Below are 24,106 nucleotides of genomic sequence, written 5' to 3'. Positions count from 1 at the left end.
CAGAATAAAATAATAATAATTCGACAGTGCTGTGACGGGCCTAGCTAGCCAGCTAGCCGCTAGCTGAGCAGCTAGCTAGTAGCTGTGTGTCTTCATGACGTAAAAAATACACTTTATTTGTTGTAAAACTTTCTTTATTTGAATCGACAGTTTGTGTTAAATAATCTTCTATTTTTTAGAACAACAATAAAACACTTAAACACGTATTAATACCCATGAAGATAGCATAAAGCTATCGATAGCTAAAGCTAACTTATTGTAATTAATGTCCTCACTGTATTATTTACTGCTATTATTTTAATGTTTTATTCCTGCTTTTCTTTTCTTTTTTCTCCAACTTTGAGCTGCATTTCATTTCATTTCATGAAAGGTGCTACAAATAAATAAATAAATACATTTTATTATTATTATTATTTAGTTTTATTAACAGCCGAGCGGCTGTTTCCGGTGGGTCGGTTGTATTTTGAAAGGAAAGCGGAAACACTTGAAGAATTAACTTGACACGTCGCAGTAGCTTTTATTTTGTAAAACCGGAAGTGAAGACACACAGCTACTAGCTAGCTGCTCAGCTAGCGGCTAGCTGGCTAGCTAGGCCCGTCACAGCACTGTCGAATTATTAAGAATTATTTTATTCTGAAGGCAAACCGGATGTCTTAAATTTGCTAGCTCTCCAACAGGAACTTCAAAATTTGCTCATTCGACGGAGTCCTGCAGTTGTCGATTGTCACCACCAGGTGGCATCAGAGACTACATTCTGCTGTATCTGCGCTACCAAATGGAGGGTGGTGAAACACTGTTGGACGGAGAAGTATAATTGTAGCTCTGTCAGTATAATTCCACCACCAGATGGCGTTAATACCCACTTTCACTGCATTCTGCATCATAGTGCAGCTCAAAGCTCAGCTCAGCTCAACATTTCTACAAACCCACAGCGCGTTGCATCCACGACGTGTTGTGGTCTTGTAGATCTGCTATTTTCGGCGCTCGACACCGTCCTGCGACGAAGCACAAATGTAATGAAATTAGCAAGATCTACCAGCTCACAGCGCGTTGCAACCACGACGTGTTGTGGGCTTGTAGATCTGCTATTTTCTGTCATACGACGGTGCTCAAATGGAAAGAAACTTTAAATGAATGGGTGTGAATTAAACTAGTTATTTAACTACTAATAATGAATGGATGTGAATTAAACTAGTTATTTAACTACTAATAATGAATGGATGTGAATTAAACTAGTCGTTATTTAATTTATAACTATTAATAATGAATGGATGTGAATTAAACTAGTCGTTATTTAATTTATAACTATTAATAATGAATGGATGTGAATTAAACTAGTTATTAACCTACTAATAATGAATGGATGTGAATTAAACTAGTCGTTATTTCATTTATAACTATTAATAATGAATGGATGTGAATTAAACTAGTCGTTATTTAATTTATAACTACTAATAATGAATGGATGTGAATTAAACTAGTCTTTATTTAATGTATAACTACTAATAATGAATGGATGTGAATTAAACTATAGCCTACGTCTATAAATGTTTTGATGAATTGAACAAGGTGGACTCTCTTGTAAACAAGTGTAATGCTTTATGGTGTTGTCCACTCACAGTTAACAGTCTTTGTATTGAGTTGTGCTTGAAATGTACTGTAATTCTGCAAACTGTTAACAAATACTTCAATCAATCAATCATTACACTTGTTTACAACAGGGTCCTCCATGTTTAATTAATTAAATAATATGTTTTAATGTTTTAATAAATAACAAAAACATTATCTTTTTTTTTTTATTATTATTATTATTATTATTATAAACCTTCATTCTAGTAACATAATGTTACATTGTTTTATTAGGAATATATTAATGACCATATTTGGTCTTGTTTTGCCTTATTTCTTCCACAGATGTGGCAACAGTGAACGTAACGTGTTGATGACGTCACGTCTCCGTGGCGCACAGACATTAGCATCAGGTAGCAGCGTGGCTAACAGTAAATGTGACACACATTAAACTATATTTAATCTGACATTTAATCACAAACGACTTTAATCTGATTCATATTCATTTACCGCAGTGTTTAAAGCCCATAGGAGGAGGGAGTGACGTCACAGGAGGAGGTGAGTTTTACAGACTTTTAAAAACATTAAAGTGTTGTTTTGTTTTCCTCGTTAAACTACGAGGAACTCATAGCAGTTAGCATTAGCAGCGCGTGACACGCTGTTTATTGACATGCCAGTCACATTAACGCCGACAGAGCTCCGTCAGGTCTGACCGTGGAGCTCATTCATGGTAATTATTCATGATGTTATTATGTTTATATTCATGTGGAACTCGGTGTTGTTGGGAATGCCAGCGTTAGCTCGCCAGTTAGCTGCTAACGGCTGAGCTAACCTAATGTAATGTATGCTGCGCAGTAGGACGGTGTCGCTCTTTAAAAACAACAGATCTGCAACTTAAGCTGTGGCGTACTGGCGTTCATAAAATGATAATAATAATACTATAATACTATGAAATAGTATAATACTAGACCACCATCTGATGACATTTAGCCTATCAGAGTCAGACCCAAAACTAAAGAATACTGTTGTTGTTGTCGTTGGATCAGGTCTTGTCCACAATTCCATGCTGTATTGATGTTGGTACCATTAGGAGATATTACAGGCAAACGTTGATCAAAATTCTTCTACATTCTCTAATACTGTAGACTTCTTTTAACTTAAGTAATGCAGATGATTAACAATAATTTAACTATTGGTGAGAGGGTAAAAATTAAACCAAGTAGACCCATAGGGGTCCATTTGGTTTCATTTTACTCTCAAGAGTTAAAAAATAATATATAAGGGTCCATTTGGTTAACAACATCTTGCTATGGACCACCTGGAACCCTCTCAAGGACCACTGTTGGTCCCCGGACCACTGGTTGCAGGCGTTTGTTGACACTTAAGGTTGCCCACCTGTCCCTGGCAGCTAAATAAAACTTCTGGGCAGGTGTAGTTTGCTGTCAGGTTGCTCACCAGGGCAAGTGCTCATTTGAGAGGAGACGCAACCGTCTATAAACACTGACGACACCAGATATCACACCTGAACGTGTCCAGAGCTCTGTCTCCTATAAACACAACACCAGATATCTGTCTAAACACCTGAACGTGACCAGGGCTCTGTCTTCTATAAACACAACACCAGATATCTGTCTAAACACCTGAACGTGTCCAGGGCTCTGTCTTCTATAAACACAACACCAGATATCTGTCTAAACACCTGAACGTGTCCAGAGCTCTGTCTTCTATAAACACAACACCAGATATCTGTCTAAACACCTGAACGTGTCCAGGGCTCTGTCTTCTATAAACACAACACCAGATATCTGTCTAAACACCTGAACGTGACCAGGGCTCTGTCTTCTATAAACACAACACCAGATATCTGTCTAAACACCTGAACGTGACCAGGGCTCTGTCTTCTAGTCTGTGGAAAGTAAAACAAGAGCACTGTTGACCTAGAATGTGCAGATTTCACCTAAACATAAAAGAACTAGTGTGAACCCATAGTCATATTCATAGCTATGTACTGTATTTGGCATAACAATTGATGTATGACATCTTTTAACGCACAGCCCAAATCTATCATTTTATAATGAGACTATTTACTTTTGGGGCAAGTGGGCAGGACCTTTGGGCAAGTAACTCATGACTTGTGTGGTTAGGTTATGTTTTTTCTACAAGCTCAAAGTGACGCACTAGGAGCTTGTAGATCTGCTATTTTTGAATTGTCAAAGTGTAAAATGAGACGGGTGCTTTCCCAGTTAAAGGTCTAATATTTCTACTGTATATCAGTTACATTATTGAGGGGCAATGTCCACATTGCCCCATTGGGAGAATGTTTGTGTAAACACAAACATTCTGTAAACACAAACATTGCAGACAAAAGTGAGGACGCAAATTGTGATTGGCCGGGAATGAGATGATGCATGATGATGTATGATGATAAGAGTGCCCCTCACTTAACACGGATGTGATTTTTATTATTAAAACTGTTTATCCAGTAATTTTGGGGCATAAACAAGAAGTTGAAGCAAGAAGGGAGAAGAGTCTGGGACGTGTGGAGCGTTGTCCAGGGTGTTTTAGAGAAGGGAGAAGAGTCTGGGACGTGTGGAGCGTTGTCCAGGGTGTTTTAGAGAAGGGAGAAGAGTCTGGGATGTGTGGAGCGTTGTCCATGGTGTTTTAGAGAAGGGAGAAGAGTCTGGGACGTGTGGAGCGGTGTCCAGGTTGTCTTAGAGAAGGGAGAAGAGTCTGGGATGTGTGGAGCGTTGTCCAGGGTGTTTTAGAGAAGGGAGAAGAGTCTGGGACGTGTGGAGCGTTGTCCATGGTGTTTTAGAGAAGGGAGAAGAGTCTGGGACGTGTGGAGCGTTGTCCATGGTATTTTAGAGAAGGGAGAAGAGTCTGGGACGTGTGGAGCGTTGTCCAGGGTGTTCTTAATCTTAAGAGGGGTTGTAGGGTTGTGAAGACGTAACTCATATCTATGTCATGTGTCTGTCTGTCCTCTAACAGGACGTCCATAAAAGGACATCATGTTCAACAAGTCTTCGTTTGGAGCTCCGTTTGGGGGAACCACCGGTGGCTTCGGAGCAACGTCTACCTTTGGACAGCAGAGTAAGTAATAATACTTTACTCTAATACTACATGTACATGAAAGCAGAGTAAGTACTAATACCTTACTCTAATACTACATGTACATGACAGCAGAGTAAGTATATTTTACTCTAATACTTTATTCTAATACTACTACCAGGGCTCAACAGTGCGACCAGGTAGTCGCATATGCTACTAAAAATAGCACCGTGCGAGTTGTAGAATTACATTTGTAGCACTGGTGCGACTACAGAATTTGACCGTTCAACCGTGATAAAGACAATTAAGGCTCTGATCCCGCAATACACATTCTATTCATTTCAGTTCTATACCTACATTTATATTTGTAGTGCGGCGGTGTCGATGAATTCCTGTTCTGTTCTTTAGCTACATAGAAATGTCTATTTGTATGTCTCTAAATGTTTGTATGTCTCTAAATGTTTTGATGAATTGAACAATGTGGACCCTGTTGTAAACAAGTGTAATGCTTAATTGGGTCGTCCACTCACAGTTAACAGTCTTTGTATTGAGTTTGTGCTTAAAATGTACTGTAAATTCTACAAACTGTTAATAAATATTTCAATCAATCAATCGCCAAAAAGAGCAGATCTACAAGCTAACAACGTGTCGAGGCTCGATGCATTTTAGCTTGAAGATCTGTTCCCCTTGCTTCCACCGCACCGCCCTCGGCCCTCCCCCTTTTAGCACTCTGTGCTGTGTGTCTGTTGTTCCCTCGCAGGCAGCACAGTCTGTGGCTGCATCCGAATTGCTAGGGTTGTTCCCTACTCCCTACCCCCCATACGGGGATCCAGACTCTAGTGGACTCTATAGTGATGATTTCGGACAATACTCCCTGTATGGGGAGCACCGACTCTGACGTCAATATCGGTAGAGGGCGCTGTAGGTCCGCGGGTACATTTTACATTGTACATTTTATTTGCATGAAATCCCCATTAGGTTAGTCGATCTATAAGCAACGCAACGTCCGTGTTGTGAGCTTGTATCGAGTAGGCCTACTTTTGGTAAAGAATTACCAAAAGTAGCCGATCTACAAGCTCTGCTCACAATAATAATACGGACGTTTGGTGTTAACAGAAACAGCAGTCCAATAAATGACTGCCTACATAATGAAGTTTTAATGTATTTATCGCAATTCAATGAAATAATGTTAGATAGCATATTTTTTCATGGCAGGAATTAATGAATATTAATAAAACATATGTTCGGACACAATTAATGTGTCTCACATGCATGCATTTAGCCTACGTTTGTGATAAAGAATCTCACAAATATATTCTACAGCAAGCAACTGATTCCTCTCCTAACGTCATGCGCTGGGCCTGGGTGATACAATGGATCAGTAATACTATTGCAAATGAGTAATTTATTATAAATAAAATAAAACAATTTCAAATAAATGCACAGATCACTTGTCTCGAGATCTGTAGCTTCGAGATCCGCCAGGGAAGGGAAAACGAAAGTTTAAAAAGTACATTTGTGTTGAGTTCTTTCGCTGGTTCAACTTCTGCCTCTTCTGAGTTGGAGCGCAATGAGCGCATGCATGCAGAAGCAGCGCACGTGCGCAAACGCGTGCACGTGCGCTCAAGAGCGAGCTTGAGCAATGCATTATGGGGCAGATTTGCTTCGCTGTGTTTTTGTAGTGACCATCGGATGCTCCCTACAATTCCCGGTGCATTGTGGGATACTTCAGTCCACTATGTTAGGGTGCAAAAATGCTCACTACACATTCGGACACTACAACAAAATGGCGGAACGCCAAAGTAGTGCACTATATGGGGCATAGGGAATGAATTCGGACGCAGCCTGTGTGTCTGTTGTTCACTCGCAGGCAGCACAGAGCGTCAGAGTGAACGCAGCATGATAGCGTCCCCGACACGTTTAATACTAAACTTATTTGTAAAGTTCAAACGCCAACTTTTAATCAAACTCGGGAGAAACACTGTTCACGGCTGCACGGACAAATAAAGAGTGCACGCGCGCACGCCACGCACATGATGGATTATTATCGATCAAAACAATCCTTAGCGTCGCTTACAAAAGCATGTGGTTCACAGCATGAATGATATTAGTAATCACCGACCTGGCTGGATAAATATCAGTGGTCCATCCATTGTGTAACCTGCTTAACGAGCAACGGTAGGCAGCCGAGTAAGTTACCAGCTTAGTAAATGAATAGTCTACCGTAGCTGTGTGTCAGATGTTCTGTCTGAAGCAGTCAAAGCCAAGGAGAATGTTACAATTTAATTCACAATCGAGCATCTTGCCCGGCATCGAATATCACATGATAGAACAGCAGGATAAAAACGGATAGTCTGTCTATCCATCCATGCATCCATGAGCAACATAGATAGATAGCTATATAGATAATAATTTAATTCATCTATCTATCCATCTGCATAAAAAACAAATAGTCTATCAGCATAAAAGCAAATTGGTTATATAGATTATATAAAAATTATATCCTGATGAATATCAATATTCTGATAATTGCTGAAAGGATATTGTGATATAATATTTTGCCATATTGCCCGTCCCTACCTCATATCACTTTATTAAAGAAAACTCACACCTGGGTGAAGTGAGGACACTCGTAGGGCCGATTCAGACTCCTGTTTTAGAGCCGAATAAAAGTCTGTTCGGGTCTGTAGAGCCTACAATGTGATTTCATTTGAGGTTCGGGGGGGCGGGTACCGTCCTAAAGTCGGCTCTTCGGTGCTACTGAAAAAGTATGAATCGGCCCTTATCATCATACATCATCATGAATCATCTCGTACATCAGAATACCTAGCTGTGATTGGTTTAATAGCTGATTTGCTCGTTTGCATATGACGTACATTTTCCTTTCAATGTCAATGGAATTTAATGTTTAATTTACGTCATATTTAGTGGAATTTTGACGATTCATACTCCTATTTTAGAGCCGAATAAAAGTCGGTTCGGCTGGGGGGGGGGGGGGGGGGGGGTACCGTCCTAAAGTCGGCTCTTCGGTGCGAGCCGAAATCATTACGGCACTACAGCGCCGAAACAGCGGTAAAATAGGAGTATGAATCGGCCCTAACACAGAGCAGCGCATTTTTGAGCGCTAGTCCGACCGTTGTTCCCGCATGTCGGACTAATGCTCCGTCTGAATGACGTTCGGATCCCCTACTGTAGCCTATAGTTTTATTACCTCCACCTTTAGACAGCAGAATAAGTTATTGTGCTTATTTGATGTATTTGATGTGTATCTGATGTGTATTTGATGTATTTAATTTGTATTTGATGTGTATTTAATGTGTATTTGTATTTGATGTGTTTTCAGGCACTGGCTTCGGAACCACTGGAGGTTTTGGCAGTTCAACATTTGGAGCCACACCCAACACTGGAGGTCTGTTTGGAGCCACACAGAATAAACCTGGTGAGTTTAGATTCTTCTTTTCATTCTGAACTCTCTAGAACGAACATAAATAACCCAGGGGCCTGTTTCTGTTTCACTAAGACGGAAAGAAATCATTCTGGAAGTCTGTTCACTAATGGTGTGTTTGGCTCCAGTGTGTAATACAGTGTTTCTCCACCAGGAGGCCCGTTTGGCTCCAGTACATTCAGCCAGCCCGTCACCAGCCAGACTACCAGTGCAGGTTTCGGGTTTGGGGGAACCACGCAAACCAGCGGGACCAGTCTGTTCGGATCCACCAACACCGGCACTACAGGAGGACTGTTCTCCTCACAGCAGAGCAATGCTTTCGGAGCGGCCAAGCCTGCTGCCTTCGGAAGTACGTTAACATTATTATTATTATTATAAAACCAAGCCTGCTGCCTTCGGCAGTACGTTAACATTATTATTATTATTATAAAACCAAGCCCGCTGCCTTCGGGAGTACGTTAACATTATACACATTATAAATCAAATTATAATGTGTGTATATTATATTAATGTGTTTATATTATTTTAATGTGTTTATAGATTTCGGGACCAGCACAGCCAGCGGGGGTCTGTTTGGAAACACCAACACGACGTCCAACCCGTTCGGTGGAGCGACGGCTTCTCTGTTTGGAGGATCTGGATTCACCGCCGCTCAGCAACAACCTGGAACCACCTTAAAGTTTAACGTATGTTTATAATACTATTATTACTACTACTGTTACTACTGTTACTACCACCACCGACGCTCAGCAACAACCTGGAACCACCTTAAAGTTTAACGTATGTTTATAATACTATTATTACTACTACTGTTACTACCACCACCGACGCTCAGCAACAACCTGGAACCACCTTAAAGTTTAACGTACGTTTATAATACTATTACTGCTACTACTACTGTTACAGTGTTACTACTACTATTTATGATAACGACGATATCAACGATATCCCCCCTTCCCCAGCCTCCAACAGGAAGTGACACGATGGTGAAACGGGGCGTGACCACCAGCATCAACACCAAACACCAGTGTATCACCGCCATGAAGAAGTACGAGAACAAGAGCCTGGAGGTACACACACACACACACACACACACACACACACACAAGCCCAGGGGTCCTTCTCAAAGCTGCCCAGCACAACAACAGGTGTTCAATGAGAGTGCCTAAGCTGGCCTGTTGTGAGCCCATCACATTTTTCTTTCATTTCAAGCACTCTCCGTTTGATATGCAATTACGCAGACCCACATTTCATATGATTTTCTTTAACTCTGACAGTGGACACTTTTACACTCCCAAGTACAGACCCGTAACTCAGGCCCTCTCTTGGTTCCTAACTAACAATCATTTAGCAGGGGACCCCCTAGAACCCCCTCAAGGACCCCTAGGGTTGTTGCACCTTGTGTGTTTCCACAAGGTGTAGTTTGTGTTTGTAATTAACAGCAAACAAAGGGACAGCACAAAGTATAAATGGCTCTCATTCCCTTCTCCTTGCATGTGGCTCTCACAAGTCTTTGCAGCCAATGACGTGGACACAAGCAGAAGTTAGAGCAATGTGTGACATCTGCCCCGCAAACAACAATAATCAATCAGATGGGGATCCTCACGAACAAAAGCATATACGTTCAGGCTGAATTTCAGGGCATGGGTAGTGGCGCCGCGTGGCATGTGCAGGTGACTCATGATGATTGTTCAGCTGGGTTGCATAACGGCGGTGCGGTCGATATGTCGATAACGCTGTGGAAGAAGTACTCGCCGTTCAGTCAATGCATGTTGTGATTGAATAGTCATGGACGTACACAACCACACTTGTATTATAGTTTCAACTGCTTAGGTTCCAATTCCAAATAAATGGTAGCAAAAGGCAAAAAAAATAAAACATTTGGACTCAATACCGGTAAAAATGTACATACTAGGCCTCATAGTTTGTCTCTATACATGGTTATTATAACACATATATCAATGCATTAATATTTAATCATTTACGAGAACGTACATTGCTCACAATGGGTCTTTTACCCATTAGAGCACGTATTCATTTGTTAAATTGTCAACCTCCAATCAAGCAACACCAACGTTAGAACTCATCATCAGCCTTGTACAATTAGGGGTGTGACAGTTAATCGAAAATTCGGTATAATAGATGAATAGATGATGTTAGCTGATCTACATGGTATCGCGCAATGTTGTGAGTGATCTTGTAGATTGTCTATTTTTGCTTTCGATTCTATTATATAACCCATTCTGAACGGGCACCCATTTTGGTGTTGGCATCATGTTATGCTTTAGCTATTGAAAAATAGCAGATCTACAAGCTCATATCGAGCTTGTAGGTCTGCTATTTTTGAAAAAAATCGAAGAACGACTGACATTTTTAGAATCTGATCTCGGGTCAGAATGGGTTAATCAGACCAGTGTGTGTCTAGTGGAAACCTCGTATGAATCTGATCTCAGGTCAGAATGGGATAATATACCTGGCTGTACAAAAACACGCTTCACAATTATTTGATTAATTAAATAGGTATCATTAACACATTGAGTACGCCGACTGCCTTCAAAATATAGGCTATAGAATACCAGAGGTGTCTGATCGCTTTTACTTTGAAAGCCATGAACCGGAAACACTTTCCTAAAAAAGTTGACTTTACAAAGTGACCTCAACATCCCCGATCATCTTAATATATTGTTTTACGCTCCAAAAAGCGTTCATATTTTGCGGGAGAGACGGATGAGGAGCAGAAAATAAGCGCCAGCATATCGCTCTATTCATCACCACGGAGAGCGCCCTGGATTAGGAGCTACGAGTCATTCTTTCCGTCTCGCTAACGTGGGAGTCAATGACAAGCTAATAGTTGCACTGAGCGTTAGCATACGGCAAGCGAAAAGCGAAATGCCAAAAAAATAAATAGGAAAAATTCTGAATATTAATATCTCGCCCCGCATCGCTGGGACGTCGCTAGGACGTCCTCAGACGTCATTAGAACTAATAGATCGGTATCCTATGACGTTCTCAGGCGTCCTACGTGCTAGAGGTGTTAAGTAGATAATTGATATTTTCAGCCCTATAATAATAATAATAATAAGCTTTATTTATATAGCACCTTTCATACAGGGTTGCAGTTCAAAGTGCTTCACAGGCAGGACATACATCAAGTGCTTTACAGATAGGTCATATAGGTTACGTCACACATAATACAAGACAAGACAGTGAATGTGCATGACATCAGACGTTGAGATAAAAATAGGCATGAGAAGGTCCAGCATTTAAGATATTTGTTAAAAGAAAAAAATATATATATATAGAATAATAATAAAATACATGATGGGAAGCCTCAATAAAGTGCTACGGCAGGGTGGAGAAAGCTAATCTGAAGAGGTGTGTTTTTAGTTTGTGTTTGAATATGTTGGTGGAGTTGGCCTCTCTGATTTCCTGAGGAATTGTATTCCATAATTTTGGTGCGTAAAACGAGAATGCTGCCTCTCCTATTTTCTTTCGTGGTTTATTTTTTCCTTTTGTGGTTAGTAAACCTGCTGTTGAGGATCTTAGTGTTCTAGATGGAGTGTATGATGGTAAGAAATCTGTTATGTATGCAGGGCCTTGGTTGTTGAGTGTTTTGTAAACTATAAGTAGTACCTTAAAATCTATTCTATGGGAGACTGGAAGCCAGTGGAGGGTGTGTAATACTGGTGTGATGTGTTCTCTTTTCTTTGTTTTTGTTAGTAATCTAGCAGCAGAGTTTTGTATGAGTTGTAGTCTGTCTGAGCGTTGCAGTAATCTAGGCGGCTGGTGACAAAAGCGTGGATGAGTTTTTCGGCATCTGGTTGTGTTAGGAAGGGTCGTATCTTGGCTATATTTCTGAGATGAAAAAATGCAATTTTTGTTATTTTTGTTATTTTGTAGAACTAGTTATAATTATCTCCTTTCAGAAGCCCATCCACATCACCAGCATGTTGCTATTACAGAATTATTCTAGTATGTACTGTACCTATGCCGGCCTCATTTGGCCCCATTAGCTACTTACAGAATTATTCATGCATTATCTCACTCTGGAGAGAATGCCTGTAATTAGCTACATGGGAATACATAGATGACACATGAAAGGCACATGGGCGTCTCAAAGGAACACAATCATTAATAACACATACATAACTGACGCTGGTACCCCCAGTAGAGCATAGGGAGAGAAGCTTCCACCCATCTGTGTGTGGCAGGCTGAAACCGATACCCCCTCTTGTGTGCCACACATGTTCACATGCACTGACACACACACGCACACGCGCGCACACACACACATACACACACATACACACACACACACACACACACACACACACACACACACACCGAGGGTGTACAAAATGTAATCGAATACGTACGTGTGGGTTGAGAGTTGACTGAAATAAAGATGCTGTCGTGAATGGAGTGTGTTCACTGAACAGTGTTCACAGTGACACAGCCTGCTTCGCTATCAGGGGTCACCAACATGTGGTCTTGTCCGTAGCAAATTCTGCTTTACACACCATTATAATGTTCTTATTTTGATCATAACACCCACTTACTGAATGTCAATCTCCAGGTTTTCTTCAGAATATGTATGGCAATTATTCATTATGACACTATGGCATATTAGGAGTCCAACTAGTATACTGGTTCTGAAATGTTTTCAGTCCTTGTATTCATCCGTTCCTTTCCTGTCTCTCTCTCTCTCTCTCTCTCTCTCTCTCTGTCTCTGCGTCTCTGTAGAATGTGACAAGTTGAGGAAGGATGGCTTCAGGAGCTCCCAGTATTACTCTCAGGGTCCCACCTTCGCTGACCCTGCAGATTCCACCAGCAGCCTGCGTGACGAAGATGATGATGACAACGACAAGAAGGTACTGGTAGCGCACAAATGCACCTCACACGCACACGAATAACATGAATCAAATTGGTCGCACCTCACTCGTTGCCATTTTCATAGAAACAACAATAACAACAACAGTGAACACTCCTAACTCATATTTATACCATCATCTAGCTAGCTATGATGTAGTTTCAGCCAGGTGAGAAAACAATACTGGGACAAATTATCGTCTCTCTCCCAAATCCTTTCCATTGTTTTGACATTACACAGAACTGTTGAAGATTGCTAACCAACCTATGTTAATCGGCTTACTGCTCATGGTTATTAACCACCAACCGACTGGACGTGTCCTAGGGTTTTGGCTCATGTCCGAGGCTCAGAGCAAAATGAGTGCATTTGGGCGGAATAATTTATACACACTCAAGTCCAAGAATTATCACTAGCCGAGCGTTGGAGCTTATTTTTATTTTTATTTTATTTTTTTGACAGGGATAAAGCTCATTAATCAACATGTCAGTTTTCACATCAATGTAAATGGGCCAGAGTTAGCCGAAGCATCTGTAGTCCCTGGGCAGGCTCTTAAAAAATGAATGATACAAAGAAAGACAGAGTGTAGGGCGCCTGCACACAACACCATGCGTTGATGCCATGTGTGCATATGTGCAAGCACCCAACTCCACGTCCATACAAAAACACAATGCAATACAGATAAAAGAAAGCCAAAGTGTAGTGTGCCCGCACACAACACCATGCGTTGATGCCATGTGTGCATATGTGCAAGCACTCAATACTACGTCCATACAAAAACACAATACAGTACAGGAACACATCGACATGGTACAGGGGACAGAACAACGGCAAGTGAAGTGAGAAATGGCACCGGTGATAAATACTAAATAGTGCTGATAGTTAGTTACTCGTGATTACAAATTTGAGTTGTTTTTAGCCACCTTTTCAGGTTGAATTTGAAGGTCAGATAGTTGGAGGTCTCTCTTAATTCTGTAGGGAGACTGTTACTGTGATGGGAGGCTCTAACAGAGAATACACACTACGTCTGATTGGCACTTTACAGTCCCCTCTGGTAGTTGCCCTTGTTGTTCTGTCACCACTGTCCCTTCCATCTATGAACTGTTTCAGTGGTGGAGGTGCAAGTCCATTTAAGATCTTAAAAGTGAGGCAGGCATCTGCAAAGTGTTTAAAGCCGTCAAAATTAAATAAGTTGTACTTTTGAACTATATGGCAATGGTGGTAACGGTTGGGCTTTTGATCCAGTGTTTTTAATGTCTGTTTGTAAAGTGATTCTATGGGTTTTAAAGTTGTCTGATTTGTCTGTGACCAGGTTGTGAAACAGTAGGTTAATGTCTGTTTGTAAAGTGATTCTATGGGTTTTAAAGTTGTCTGGTTTGTCTGTGACCAGGTTGTGAAACAGTAGGTTATGTGTGAAAAAAATCATAGCATGCATGAAGAGTTTGGCTGCATCTGTTGTTAGATATGGTCTTATGTGTCTGAAATTGGATAAATTGAATTTGATTTTATTGGCTACATTTTTAACATGCTTTTTAAATGTCAAGTTTGAGTCTAGTGTAATTCCAAGATATTTAAATTCTGATATTACCTGAATACTACTACGTTCAATAAGAATGTCAGTGTCAGGGTCTGTGGAGTTCCGTGAAAAAAACATACCAACAGTATTTTTTGTATTCAGATGCAAGCACGAGTTCCTCAGCCAGTCAGATACATGGGCTTGCAGTAAACTGGTCATGAGGGGACACATGTTCCAATGCTGGCCACTGCTGACTCGGCATGTCTACAGTAACTGCCTGTGGTCATCACGGTGGTATCAGTCTGCCCTCCAGTGGTCAGACTGGGAAGTGCTCACACATGCCATGTCCCTCTCTGCCAGGAGGCACAGTCTGAAAATGTGAACCACCAAAAAGTTAATAAAATAATAATAATATATATTTGAATAAAATCATTATTATTATTATATAATAATATTATTACTAATAATAATTCCAAGGTGTTGACATGTTTGGGAATTGTATTAATATAGAAGAAAAATAAAATCCACACACCAGTATTATGCTCCCATTTGTGGAAATGTAGTGGGTGATGTTTGGAGCCCCCTCTTCTCTTCCTCATTGATGTATGTTCTGCTGTCATGTCATGTCATGTCATGTCATGTCATGTCATGTCATGTCATGTCATGGCTGGTCTGTCATCTAGATTATTTAAACCAGGCAGATTTCCTTGGGGAATATACACTGAGACTGTGTTGGTATTCCTCTACACTTGGTGAAGCTGTTGTTCTTTGTGGCAAAACAAAAGACCTGATAATGTCGCGTGAGAGAGAGGGAAGGGAGATGGACAGACAAAGTGGGATAGTAGCAAGGAGAAATTGAGAGAAACATGGAGAAATAATTTGCTATTTGCTATTCTTGTTTGGCAGAACATGATTGTGTAATGGATGGAATGTGAATTGTTTTACAGTGTCCTCAGCTCCCTGCCCTTCCCCTCTTCTCTTCTCTGCTCTGCTCTCGTCTCATCACTTCTCCTCTCCTCTCAGCTCCCTGCCCTTCCCCTCTTCTCTTCTCTGCTCTCCTCTCAGCTCCCTGCCCTGCTCTCCTCTCAGCTCCCTGCCCTTCCCCTCTTCTCTTCTCTGCTCTCCTCTCAGCTCCCTGCCCTGCTCTCCTCTCAGCTCCCTGCCCTTCCCCTCTTCTCTTCTCTTCTCTTCTCTGCTCTCCTCTCGTCTCATCACTTCTCCTCTCCTACATTGTAATAGTTTGTATTGTATCTACTTGTGGTACACTAAAGATACACTTTTATGATTGGCTGCCAATGGGAAACTTACCCATAAAACCCGTAGTCTGAACGGTATAAAAAGTAAAAACCCATACTCTGCACTGGCACCTGGCAGTTATGACTGAGTCATTCTTTTTTTTTTTGCATGAGCTTGTAGATCTGCTATTTTTCAATAGCTAAATTATAACATAATGTTTAAAACACCAAAAGGGGTTCCCGAACTTCCCGCCCAAAATGGGATAAATGAGTCTTTAGAATCCCATCCTTTTCATCCACTGATCATACATTCTTTAGATGTGCGTACACGCATGCTCTCTGTGCTGAATTGATTAATGTGCTTCTTCAAGACTGAAGAAATGTGACCGCTTTCAGTTTGTTAAGAATCAGTTTAACACAGGCCAGTTACTGCTCACTTACTGCTCTGTGGACAAACATGCGAGCTCTTAGTGCGTGAAGTGAACACAGTTTAATGCATGAGTGGTTCGCTCTCTCCTCGCTCTGTTTTTCACCCTCATCTCTCAACCTCAGCTTTTTTTTCTGTGTGTGCGTGCGCGTGTGCGTGCGTGTGTCGTGCACACATGCAACCATTGGGGATGGGTATCGTTAGGACTTTTTCGAGTCCGGTACCGATTCCGGTTCTGCTTATCAATTCCGGTTCTTAACGGTTCCCTATTTCGGTTCCATATAAAAGAGGTCAAAACAAAAAAGCTCAATGTCAATTTAAGACATGTAATGAATAAATAGTGTAACATCCTCTTCCTCCTCATTCAGTTGAGCCATTTGTGGATAATATAGTAAAAAAATGAATGGTATAAACTTAAGGTCAATTGTTTTTCACAAAGCTTTTATTTTTAAGACTTTGATTTAAGACAGATGAATAGAGTATAGACCAACATCCTTTCCTTTAACAGTTGAGCCATTTGTGGATACTACAGTTACCTCTTACTATACTACTGACAATGACAACAAATATGCCTGAGAGACTACACAACATAAACATCACTGCAACACAAAGTCAGAAATCTGTGGTGCACAGTCTGCATGGCATGTCAGAGCAGAGTGTATACTAAAGACATGTATAATGAATAGTATAACATCTTCTCCTTTATTGAGCCATTTGTGGATAATATAGTGATTCTTTTAAATGTATCTATATAATATCGATTCTGTATTTACCCAGGGCAATAGTGTTGTAGGCTACTTCTCTTATTACCAATAACAAATAAAAGCATGTCTGAGAGCAACACACACACGATTGACTGTGTAAATTAGCATCGCTAATGAAGGGGAGGGGGCAGCGCATCAATGGGGGATCATTGAAAACAAAGGCGGCTTGCATGCTGTGGTTTGCTACAAACAGAAATGTGCATGCACACGGGATGCCCAAAGTAGGCTATCTTTTGTTGTTTTTTCGCCACCTCTCGAAGTTAGACTGGGTATCTGAACCCTACGCCGTGATCACACACACACACACACACACGGGTGCGCACTCAAAGTGAGTGCACCAACGCTATCTCTCCTTGTCTCATGTTGATTCAATGCTGCGCAGCCAGCGTGCTGCGCACGTATGCAGTGAAGACTCAGACAAGGCGCAAGATTCCTGTCCCCTCTTAAAAGTTTCCTCCCATAAACTTCACTTGAAAATTACGTTTAAGAAACTTTAATAATGATGTTGCCTCAGTGCCAGGCACAGCGCGTGTCACTGTCTCTAGACTCCTCGACAACTAACTCCATGCAGAGAGATGGCTCCGCCTCTGCAAGCCACAAGCCCACAACTCGTCGCTAATGCAACGCGGTGTAGGCTTGTAGATCAGCTCTGTTCCCTGCGCATCTATTAAGGGAAGAAAATAAATAAATATCGTGTGACTGCGTGTCTGTGGGAACCGATAGAGAGAATCGAAATTGAATTATTGTAATGGATACCCGGTACCCAGGCACGTTCGGTTCGGTACATACTTGGTCCCGAGATTCGGGACCCACCCCTAGGTGTGATTGACCATGAACATGTTTACTGCACCCCCAGCCTTTGGATACATAATAACCCATGAGTGTGTGTCTCTGGCTGCGCTCAACTGCTCTGAAGAAGATTAGTAGTAAACAGAGAGCAGCCACAGATGTGCAACGCTCGCTCACTCACACACACACACACACACACACACACACACACACACAAACCTGTCCTCTCCTCAGAGGCTCAGGTGTGTAGCCTGAAGCCCAATCTCAAAGACAGTTGATCAACAAGGTTAAATCAGGCTCTCTCATTTTAACCTCCTCTCTCTGTCTCTCTCTCTCCCCCCATGCAGTCCACGGCTTCGTCGTCCCTGCTCTCCATGAGGCCCCAGACCCCCCGCGGGGACGACGAGGAGGAGGACGGCGTGGACGTGCCTGACGGACAGGCGGCCCCGCCCCCCCTGCCCACCCCGGAGGAGAAGATGAGGCAGGTGGCCAAGAACGTGCCCACAGACATTGTCCCTATCAACGTCACAGGTAGGACACCACCAACCGCCCTCCTCCAGTCATCTGATTAGCTCTTTTGTCTAAATTTATATTTTTTGTCCCACAATTTTGTAACCCATTTTTCACCCCTGTGTCAATCATCCTGTGATGTGTCCGTGTCATGTTCTAGCGCCGCCCCACACCACCCACCTAGTCTCATTAGCGTGACCTTCCTATTTGAGGCTGGTTTGGCCTCATCCAATCTAATGTTCTCACCTACTACTACTACATTATTAACCTTTTCACTGTCCGTTGATGTTTCTGTGCTTTGAGTGGATACATTGTATCTGCCCAGCCACAGTGAATGAAGCTGTATGTCTGCCAGCCTCGTCTCCTTTACTATTCCGTTTTTATCTCCCCTCCCACAAACTGACCTTCACTCTCCTGTGTGTGTGTGTGTGTGTGTGTGTGTGTGTGTGTGTGTGTGTGTGTGTGTGTGTGTGTGTGTGTGTGTGTGTGTGTGTGTGTGTGTGGTGTGTGGGTGTGTGGGTGTGTGTGTGTGTCTGTGTGTGTCTGTGTGTCTGTCTCAGGGAGCAGATCCTGCGTGTGAAGGGGGAGGAGGAGGGAATTCCTCTCCTGCTCGTGGGGAACAAGTCGGACCTGGAAACCCTAACCCTAAACTCGAAATCTAGGTACAGCGACCTTTAACCCATTTAGGCCTGACGTCAAAAAATCAAAAAATAAGTCTTCTGAAAGAATATAGGCTATATTCAAAGATTTGTGCCGCATTTTCACGATTTTTCAAAAAATAGCAGACCTACAAGCTCGTAGAGCGCCACTCGGAGGCGCGCTATGAGCTTGTAGATCTGCTATTTTTCAATAGTTAAAGTATAACATAAAGATTAGTTAAAACACCAAAAGAGGTTCCCACTAGGGCTGCACGATTAATCGAAATTTTAATCGAAAACCCATAATATGACGAGACAGAATCAAAATGGAAAAGGATTAGGCCTACAGATTCAGTGGCATTTCACATTGCAAAAGGGTGCAGGAAGAGTGGGCACCTAAACATTGACCCATTTTGACCTGATTAAAAGAATGTTTTCTACGTCCTGACAGTTTTTTGAAAAAGCTATGTTTCTATGTCAGTCATTCTTCGATTTTTCAAAAATAGCAGACCTACAAGCTCGTAGGTCTCGTAGATCTGCTATTTTTCAATAGCTAAAGCATAACATGATGCTAACACCAAAAGGGGTTCTCGCCCAAAATGGGTTAAATTGGCTATTTTTTAAGAATGTATTTGGACATAAATATTTGTATTTCTTTCATAAAATAAAGTTGGGTAGTGTACACTGTTTATCTTTCACTCAATAGAAACGGCTCCTGTCGCAAGTTGAGGATGTCATATGACATTATGTCCAGTCCATGTGTGCTCCAGCCCCAGGGAATGTATGGGATGCACATGCTAATGTGTTTCTAAAGGTGTCTACTAAAAGATTTAAATTCAACTCCCGTGGGAATTTGAGTTATTAGCATAATATGTAACATCCTCATAGCATGTGACATATGGAACTAGGGGGTTTTCATGATTCTAAATCCATTCCAAGCATTAGTTTTACACAAATACACTCCTTGGGCTAAATTAGGCCATATCCACTTGACCAAAATGTGCTGACCTCATCACAAACTGATGAGGTCTATGGCTATGGCCGTTCTCCTTTGTAGTCTATATGTATGGGGTCCAGATGGCGTCTTGGTGAACTTGTGTGTTTGATGCCTAGTCGGCGACCAATCGTTTAGTGTGAAATTAAAGCCACAACGATATAATGACAGACGATTTAAAAAAAGACTGTTGTGTGAAATACATGACGATCTGATGAAGCGTCTGCTTCAAATGGGCTGTAATGGTGACATAAAGGGTTACTAAAAGTATCTCTCTCCCTCCTTTCTCTCTCTCTCTCTCAATTCAATTCAACAGGATTTATTGGCATGACGTTTTACAAGTGTTGCCAAAGCACAATCAGATATGACAAACAACAACATAACATAATATCAATGATATGAAAAAAGAAATAGAAATAATATAAAATAAAGCAGGTGGTGCAGAAAATAAAACATGGCATACTGTATGTGTGTCCTACTGGTTGTCCCTTTTCTTGTGACAGGAATTGACATATTTTGCAGCCAAATGGCACATTCTTTCTGTTCCCCCAGAAGGACTGGTAAATCTTTCCCTTTCTGTCATACTTCGGAATTCTGGGAAATTTCTTTCAAATTTTGGGAAGAACTCCTCTCTAATATTTGTAGTTTTTACATTGTGTTAAGAAGTGTAACTCTGTCTCTATAGCTCCGTCATCACAGTGTGTAGTTTTTACATTGTGTTAAGAAGTGTAACTCTGTCTCTATAGCTCCGTCATCACAGTGTGTAGTTTTTACATTGTGTTAAGAAGTGTAACTCTGTCTCTATAGCTCCGTCATCACAGTGTGTAGTTTTTACATTGTGTTAAGAAGTGTAACTCTGTCTCTATAGCTCCGTCATCACAGTGACAGCACAGCCTCTCCTCTCTGGGCAGCCAGGTCTGTCTGTCTGCCCGCCCTTCTTTATTGCCAGACTATGATCGCTCAGTCTCTCTCTCTCTGTCTCTGTCTCTCTCTCTGTGTGTGTGTCTTTCTCTCTCTCTCTCTCTCTCTCTCTCTCTCTCTCTGTCTCTGTCTCTGTCTCTCTCTCTCTCTCTCTCTCTCTCTCTCTCCCTCTCTCCCAGGTGTTCTTTGATCTCATGCGTGACGTTCGTAAAAAGAAACTGTTGGAGAGCAAAGAGAAGAACGGCTCTAGTGGCAAGAAGCCGAAGAGGTGCTGTGTCCTCTAACCCCCTCTTGTGGCAGGAAGAAGAACCCCCGACGCACTCAGAGAAGCTTAATACAATGTGCCAAAGCAAAAAGGGAAGCGTGTCGCAGGGCCGGGCGATACGGTCAAATCAATATATATCACAATTTATTTCAAACATTAGACGAAGGATTCTTTTATACTCTTTGTTTTACAGGGCCTATAGAGCGTCGCAGTCCCGCCCCCCTTTCATGACGACGCCAGGCCCAGGAAATAGTTCCCAATGCATTTTTCCCTCATAGACATTTCAAAACGTATTTATTTAAAGACCTTATAAGCGTCGTACGAAGCCAACTCTTGAAAAACAACAAAAAAAGTGTTGTAACCTGCTGTTTTCAACTTCTTTCTAATTATTTGTTCAGCCCGAAAAATTGTGTTTGTTGTCATGATTTGTCACGACAAGAGTTGGCTTTGTCGGCGGCGTAAATGTCTTTAAATAAATACTTTATTTATTTTCCGGTTCTCTTGAGGGGGGCGGGACTGCGACGCTGCTCTATACTGTAAATATTATGGTTGCAACACAGCTGAACAAAGTCTTTGATTTAATCTAAAATCTAAAATAGCCACCCTTGTACAACGACTCAATTTGTTGTGGAGAGAAAAAAAGAAAACAGCTTCTCGGTTATTTGATTAACCTACTAGATTAAGTTGGTTATTGCTTCTAAATATTTGTATCATTTGGTTCTTTAATTGCCCAGCCCTATGTTGTATAAACAGGTGGTTTATAATAAGGAAATAGAAACATGTCACATGTGATTCCTAAGATAATTATATAATGTATACCATATATTATGATATACAATGCATATTATGCCAATCACTGTGTTGAGTCAAACTATTTCACCTTTCTATGTTGCCGTATACAGTTCAATAAATAGTGAAATAATATTAAATATATAAATAAATAATGAATAATATTTTAAATTAGTTGGTTTATAGTTATTTGTTTTCGTTCATTTGTTATTTTTAGTTAGTCAGTTATTTTGCATGTGTTTAATATTATATATAGATAGAAACTAATAAGAGAGATAACAGATAATGTATGGTGAGACATCTAGATATGTGATATAATGCTTCCGGACTAATAGAGATAACAGATCTACATCTAGATGGATGCTATGTATGTAAATCTAGATAAAATGTGTAGAATGTGATAAAGCTCAAGGACCAATAAGATAATAGAGGGTATGCACGTCACGTGACATCATAACTTTAAGTTATGCAGGAATGCCCACTGCCCCACTGAGTGGCAAAAAACTACTTTCTGGCCTTGACAGCCCATACATCCAAACAGAAAAGTCCTATTTGACTGCATTAAATGACTTTAAACAACCTTAAATTAACTTTGTCACTCAATTTTCCACTCGATTTGCCATTCACTTTATGCATGTGCTGATGTGCATACCCTCTATAAGAGATAACGAGCAAACTTTGATCAATACAATATGGGTCCATTTGGACACACGCACGAACACACAAACACACACACACACACACGTTGCTTCGCCACAACAATGACTAACATTTAGAACATACACGCAAAATATTTGCCGCCTTGTGGTGACCATGGACACATGCAGAATACACAACTATGCATTCTAGCTGCTGGTGTTTATAACGATACTAATTATATAGCCTAACTATGAAGTTTATAACGATAATAATTATAAAACTATGAATTCTACTCGTGTTTATTTGGGGGTCCTTGACATGAAAAGGTTTGGGAACCACTGCTTTATGGTGTCGTCATATTAAAGTCCATGTGATTGGCTCACATGGAGCTGCAGTTGTGAAGGTTGAAGGTAAGAGCACTTATCTGTTATAACATTATAATTATTGATTGAAGTATTTGTTAACAGTTTGCAGAATTACAGTACATTTCAAGCACAACTCAATACAAAGACCGTTACTATATGACTGGACGACACCATTAAGTATTACACTTGTTTACAAGAGGGTCCACCATGTTCAATTAAATTGTTGTTTCATCTGAAAAGATCACAGGATCTATTGAATGTGACAAACTGACATATTGATCTTAGTGAAGTATTTAGACAGGTACATGGGTATCTTAGTGAAGTATTTAGACAGGTACATGGGTATCTTAGTGAAGTATCTAGACAGGTACATGGGTATCTTAGTGAAGTATTTAGACAGGTACATGGGTATCTTAGTGAAGTATTTAGACAGGTACATGGGTATCTTAGTGAAGTATGTAGACAGGTACATGGGTATCTTAGTGAAGTATTTAGACAGGTACATGGGTATCTTAGTGAAGTATTTAGACAGGTACATGGGTATCTTAGTGAAGTATTTAGACAGGTACATGGGTATCTTAGTGAAGTATTTAGACAGGTACATGGGTATCTTAGTGAAGTATTTGGACAGGTACATGGGTATCTTAGTGAAGTATTTAGACAGGTACATGGGTATCTTAGTGAAGTATCTAGACAGGTACATGGGTATCTTAGTGAAGTATCTAGACAGGTACATGGGTATCTTAGTGAAGTATCTAGACAGGTACATGGGTATCTTAGTGAAGTATTTAGACAGGTACATGGGTATCTTAGTGAAGTATTTGGACAGGTACATGGGTATCTTAGTGAAGTATTTATACTGTACACATATACTGTATGTGTATAAATACATGTTTATATGTGTGTACTCCAGGATGGTACACGCGGGGTACATCGGGCTGGAGAGGGACTGTCCTCTCATCAGAGTCCCGTTTCCCCACCTGGCCGTAGGGACGGTTCTGTTGGCTCTGACTGGACTGATCCTCTGTCTGGTTCTGTCTCTGATGTACCACTACTCTGAGAGTACTTATACTCACTGTCTGGTACGTACACTGTACTGTACTGTACACTACACTACACTACACTACACTACACTACACTACACTTATGTATTTACGTGCCAGGGGCAGGTGGGCAACCCTTAGTGTTTTATTTAGCTGCCAGGGACAGGTGGGCAACCCTTAGTGTTTTATTTAGCTGCCAGGGACAGGTGGGCAACCCTTAGTGTTTTATTTAGCTGCCAGGGGCAGGTGGGCAACCCTTAGTGTTTTATTTAGCTGCCAGGG

The 24,106-nt window shown here is 41.1% G+C and overlaps 1 protein-coding gene across 1 annotated transcript; it reads left to right on the top strand.

Annotated features, from left to right (window-relative positions):
- Positions 1–1,972: 1,972 nt before the first annotated feature.
- Positions 1,973–15,366, top strand: LOC310856036 (nuclear pore complex protein Nup98-Nup96-like; the record flags this gene model as incomplete). The annotated part of the gene is made up of 8 exons (XM_083761254.1): positions 1,973–2,127; positions 4,558–4,659; positions 7,961–8,056; positions 8,217–8,411; positions 8,603–8,748; positions 9,025–9,132; positions 12,817–12,933; positions 15,352–15,366. Exons 2-8 carry the CDS (start codon positions 4,578–4,580, stop codon positions 15,364–15,366), a joined length of 759 nt encoding a protein of 252 aa, XP_083617380.1. The 5' UTR covers positions 1,973–2,127; positions 4,558–4,577.
- Between the last annotated feature and the right edge of the window lie 8,740 nt (positions 15,367–24,106).

This window comes from Protomyctophum parallelum, assembly GCF_964188405.1.
Source record: "Protomyctophum parallelum genome assembly, chromosome: 3".
NCBI classification, from domain to species: Eukaryota; Metazoa; Chordata; class Actinopteri; order Myctophiformes; family Myctophidae; genus Protomyctophum; species Protomyctophum parallelum.
The sequence above is the reverse complement of the archived record's forward strand: the minus strand, read 5'-3'. Positions and strand labels throughout refer to the sequence as shown.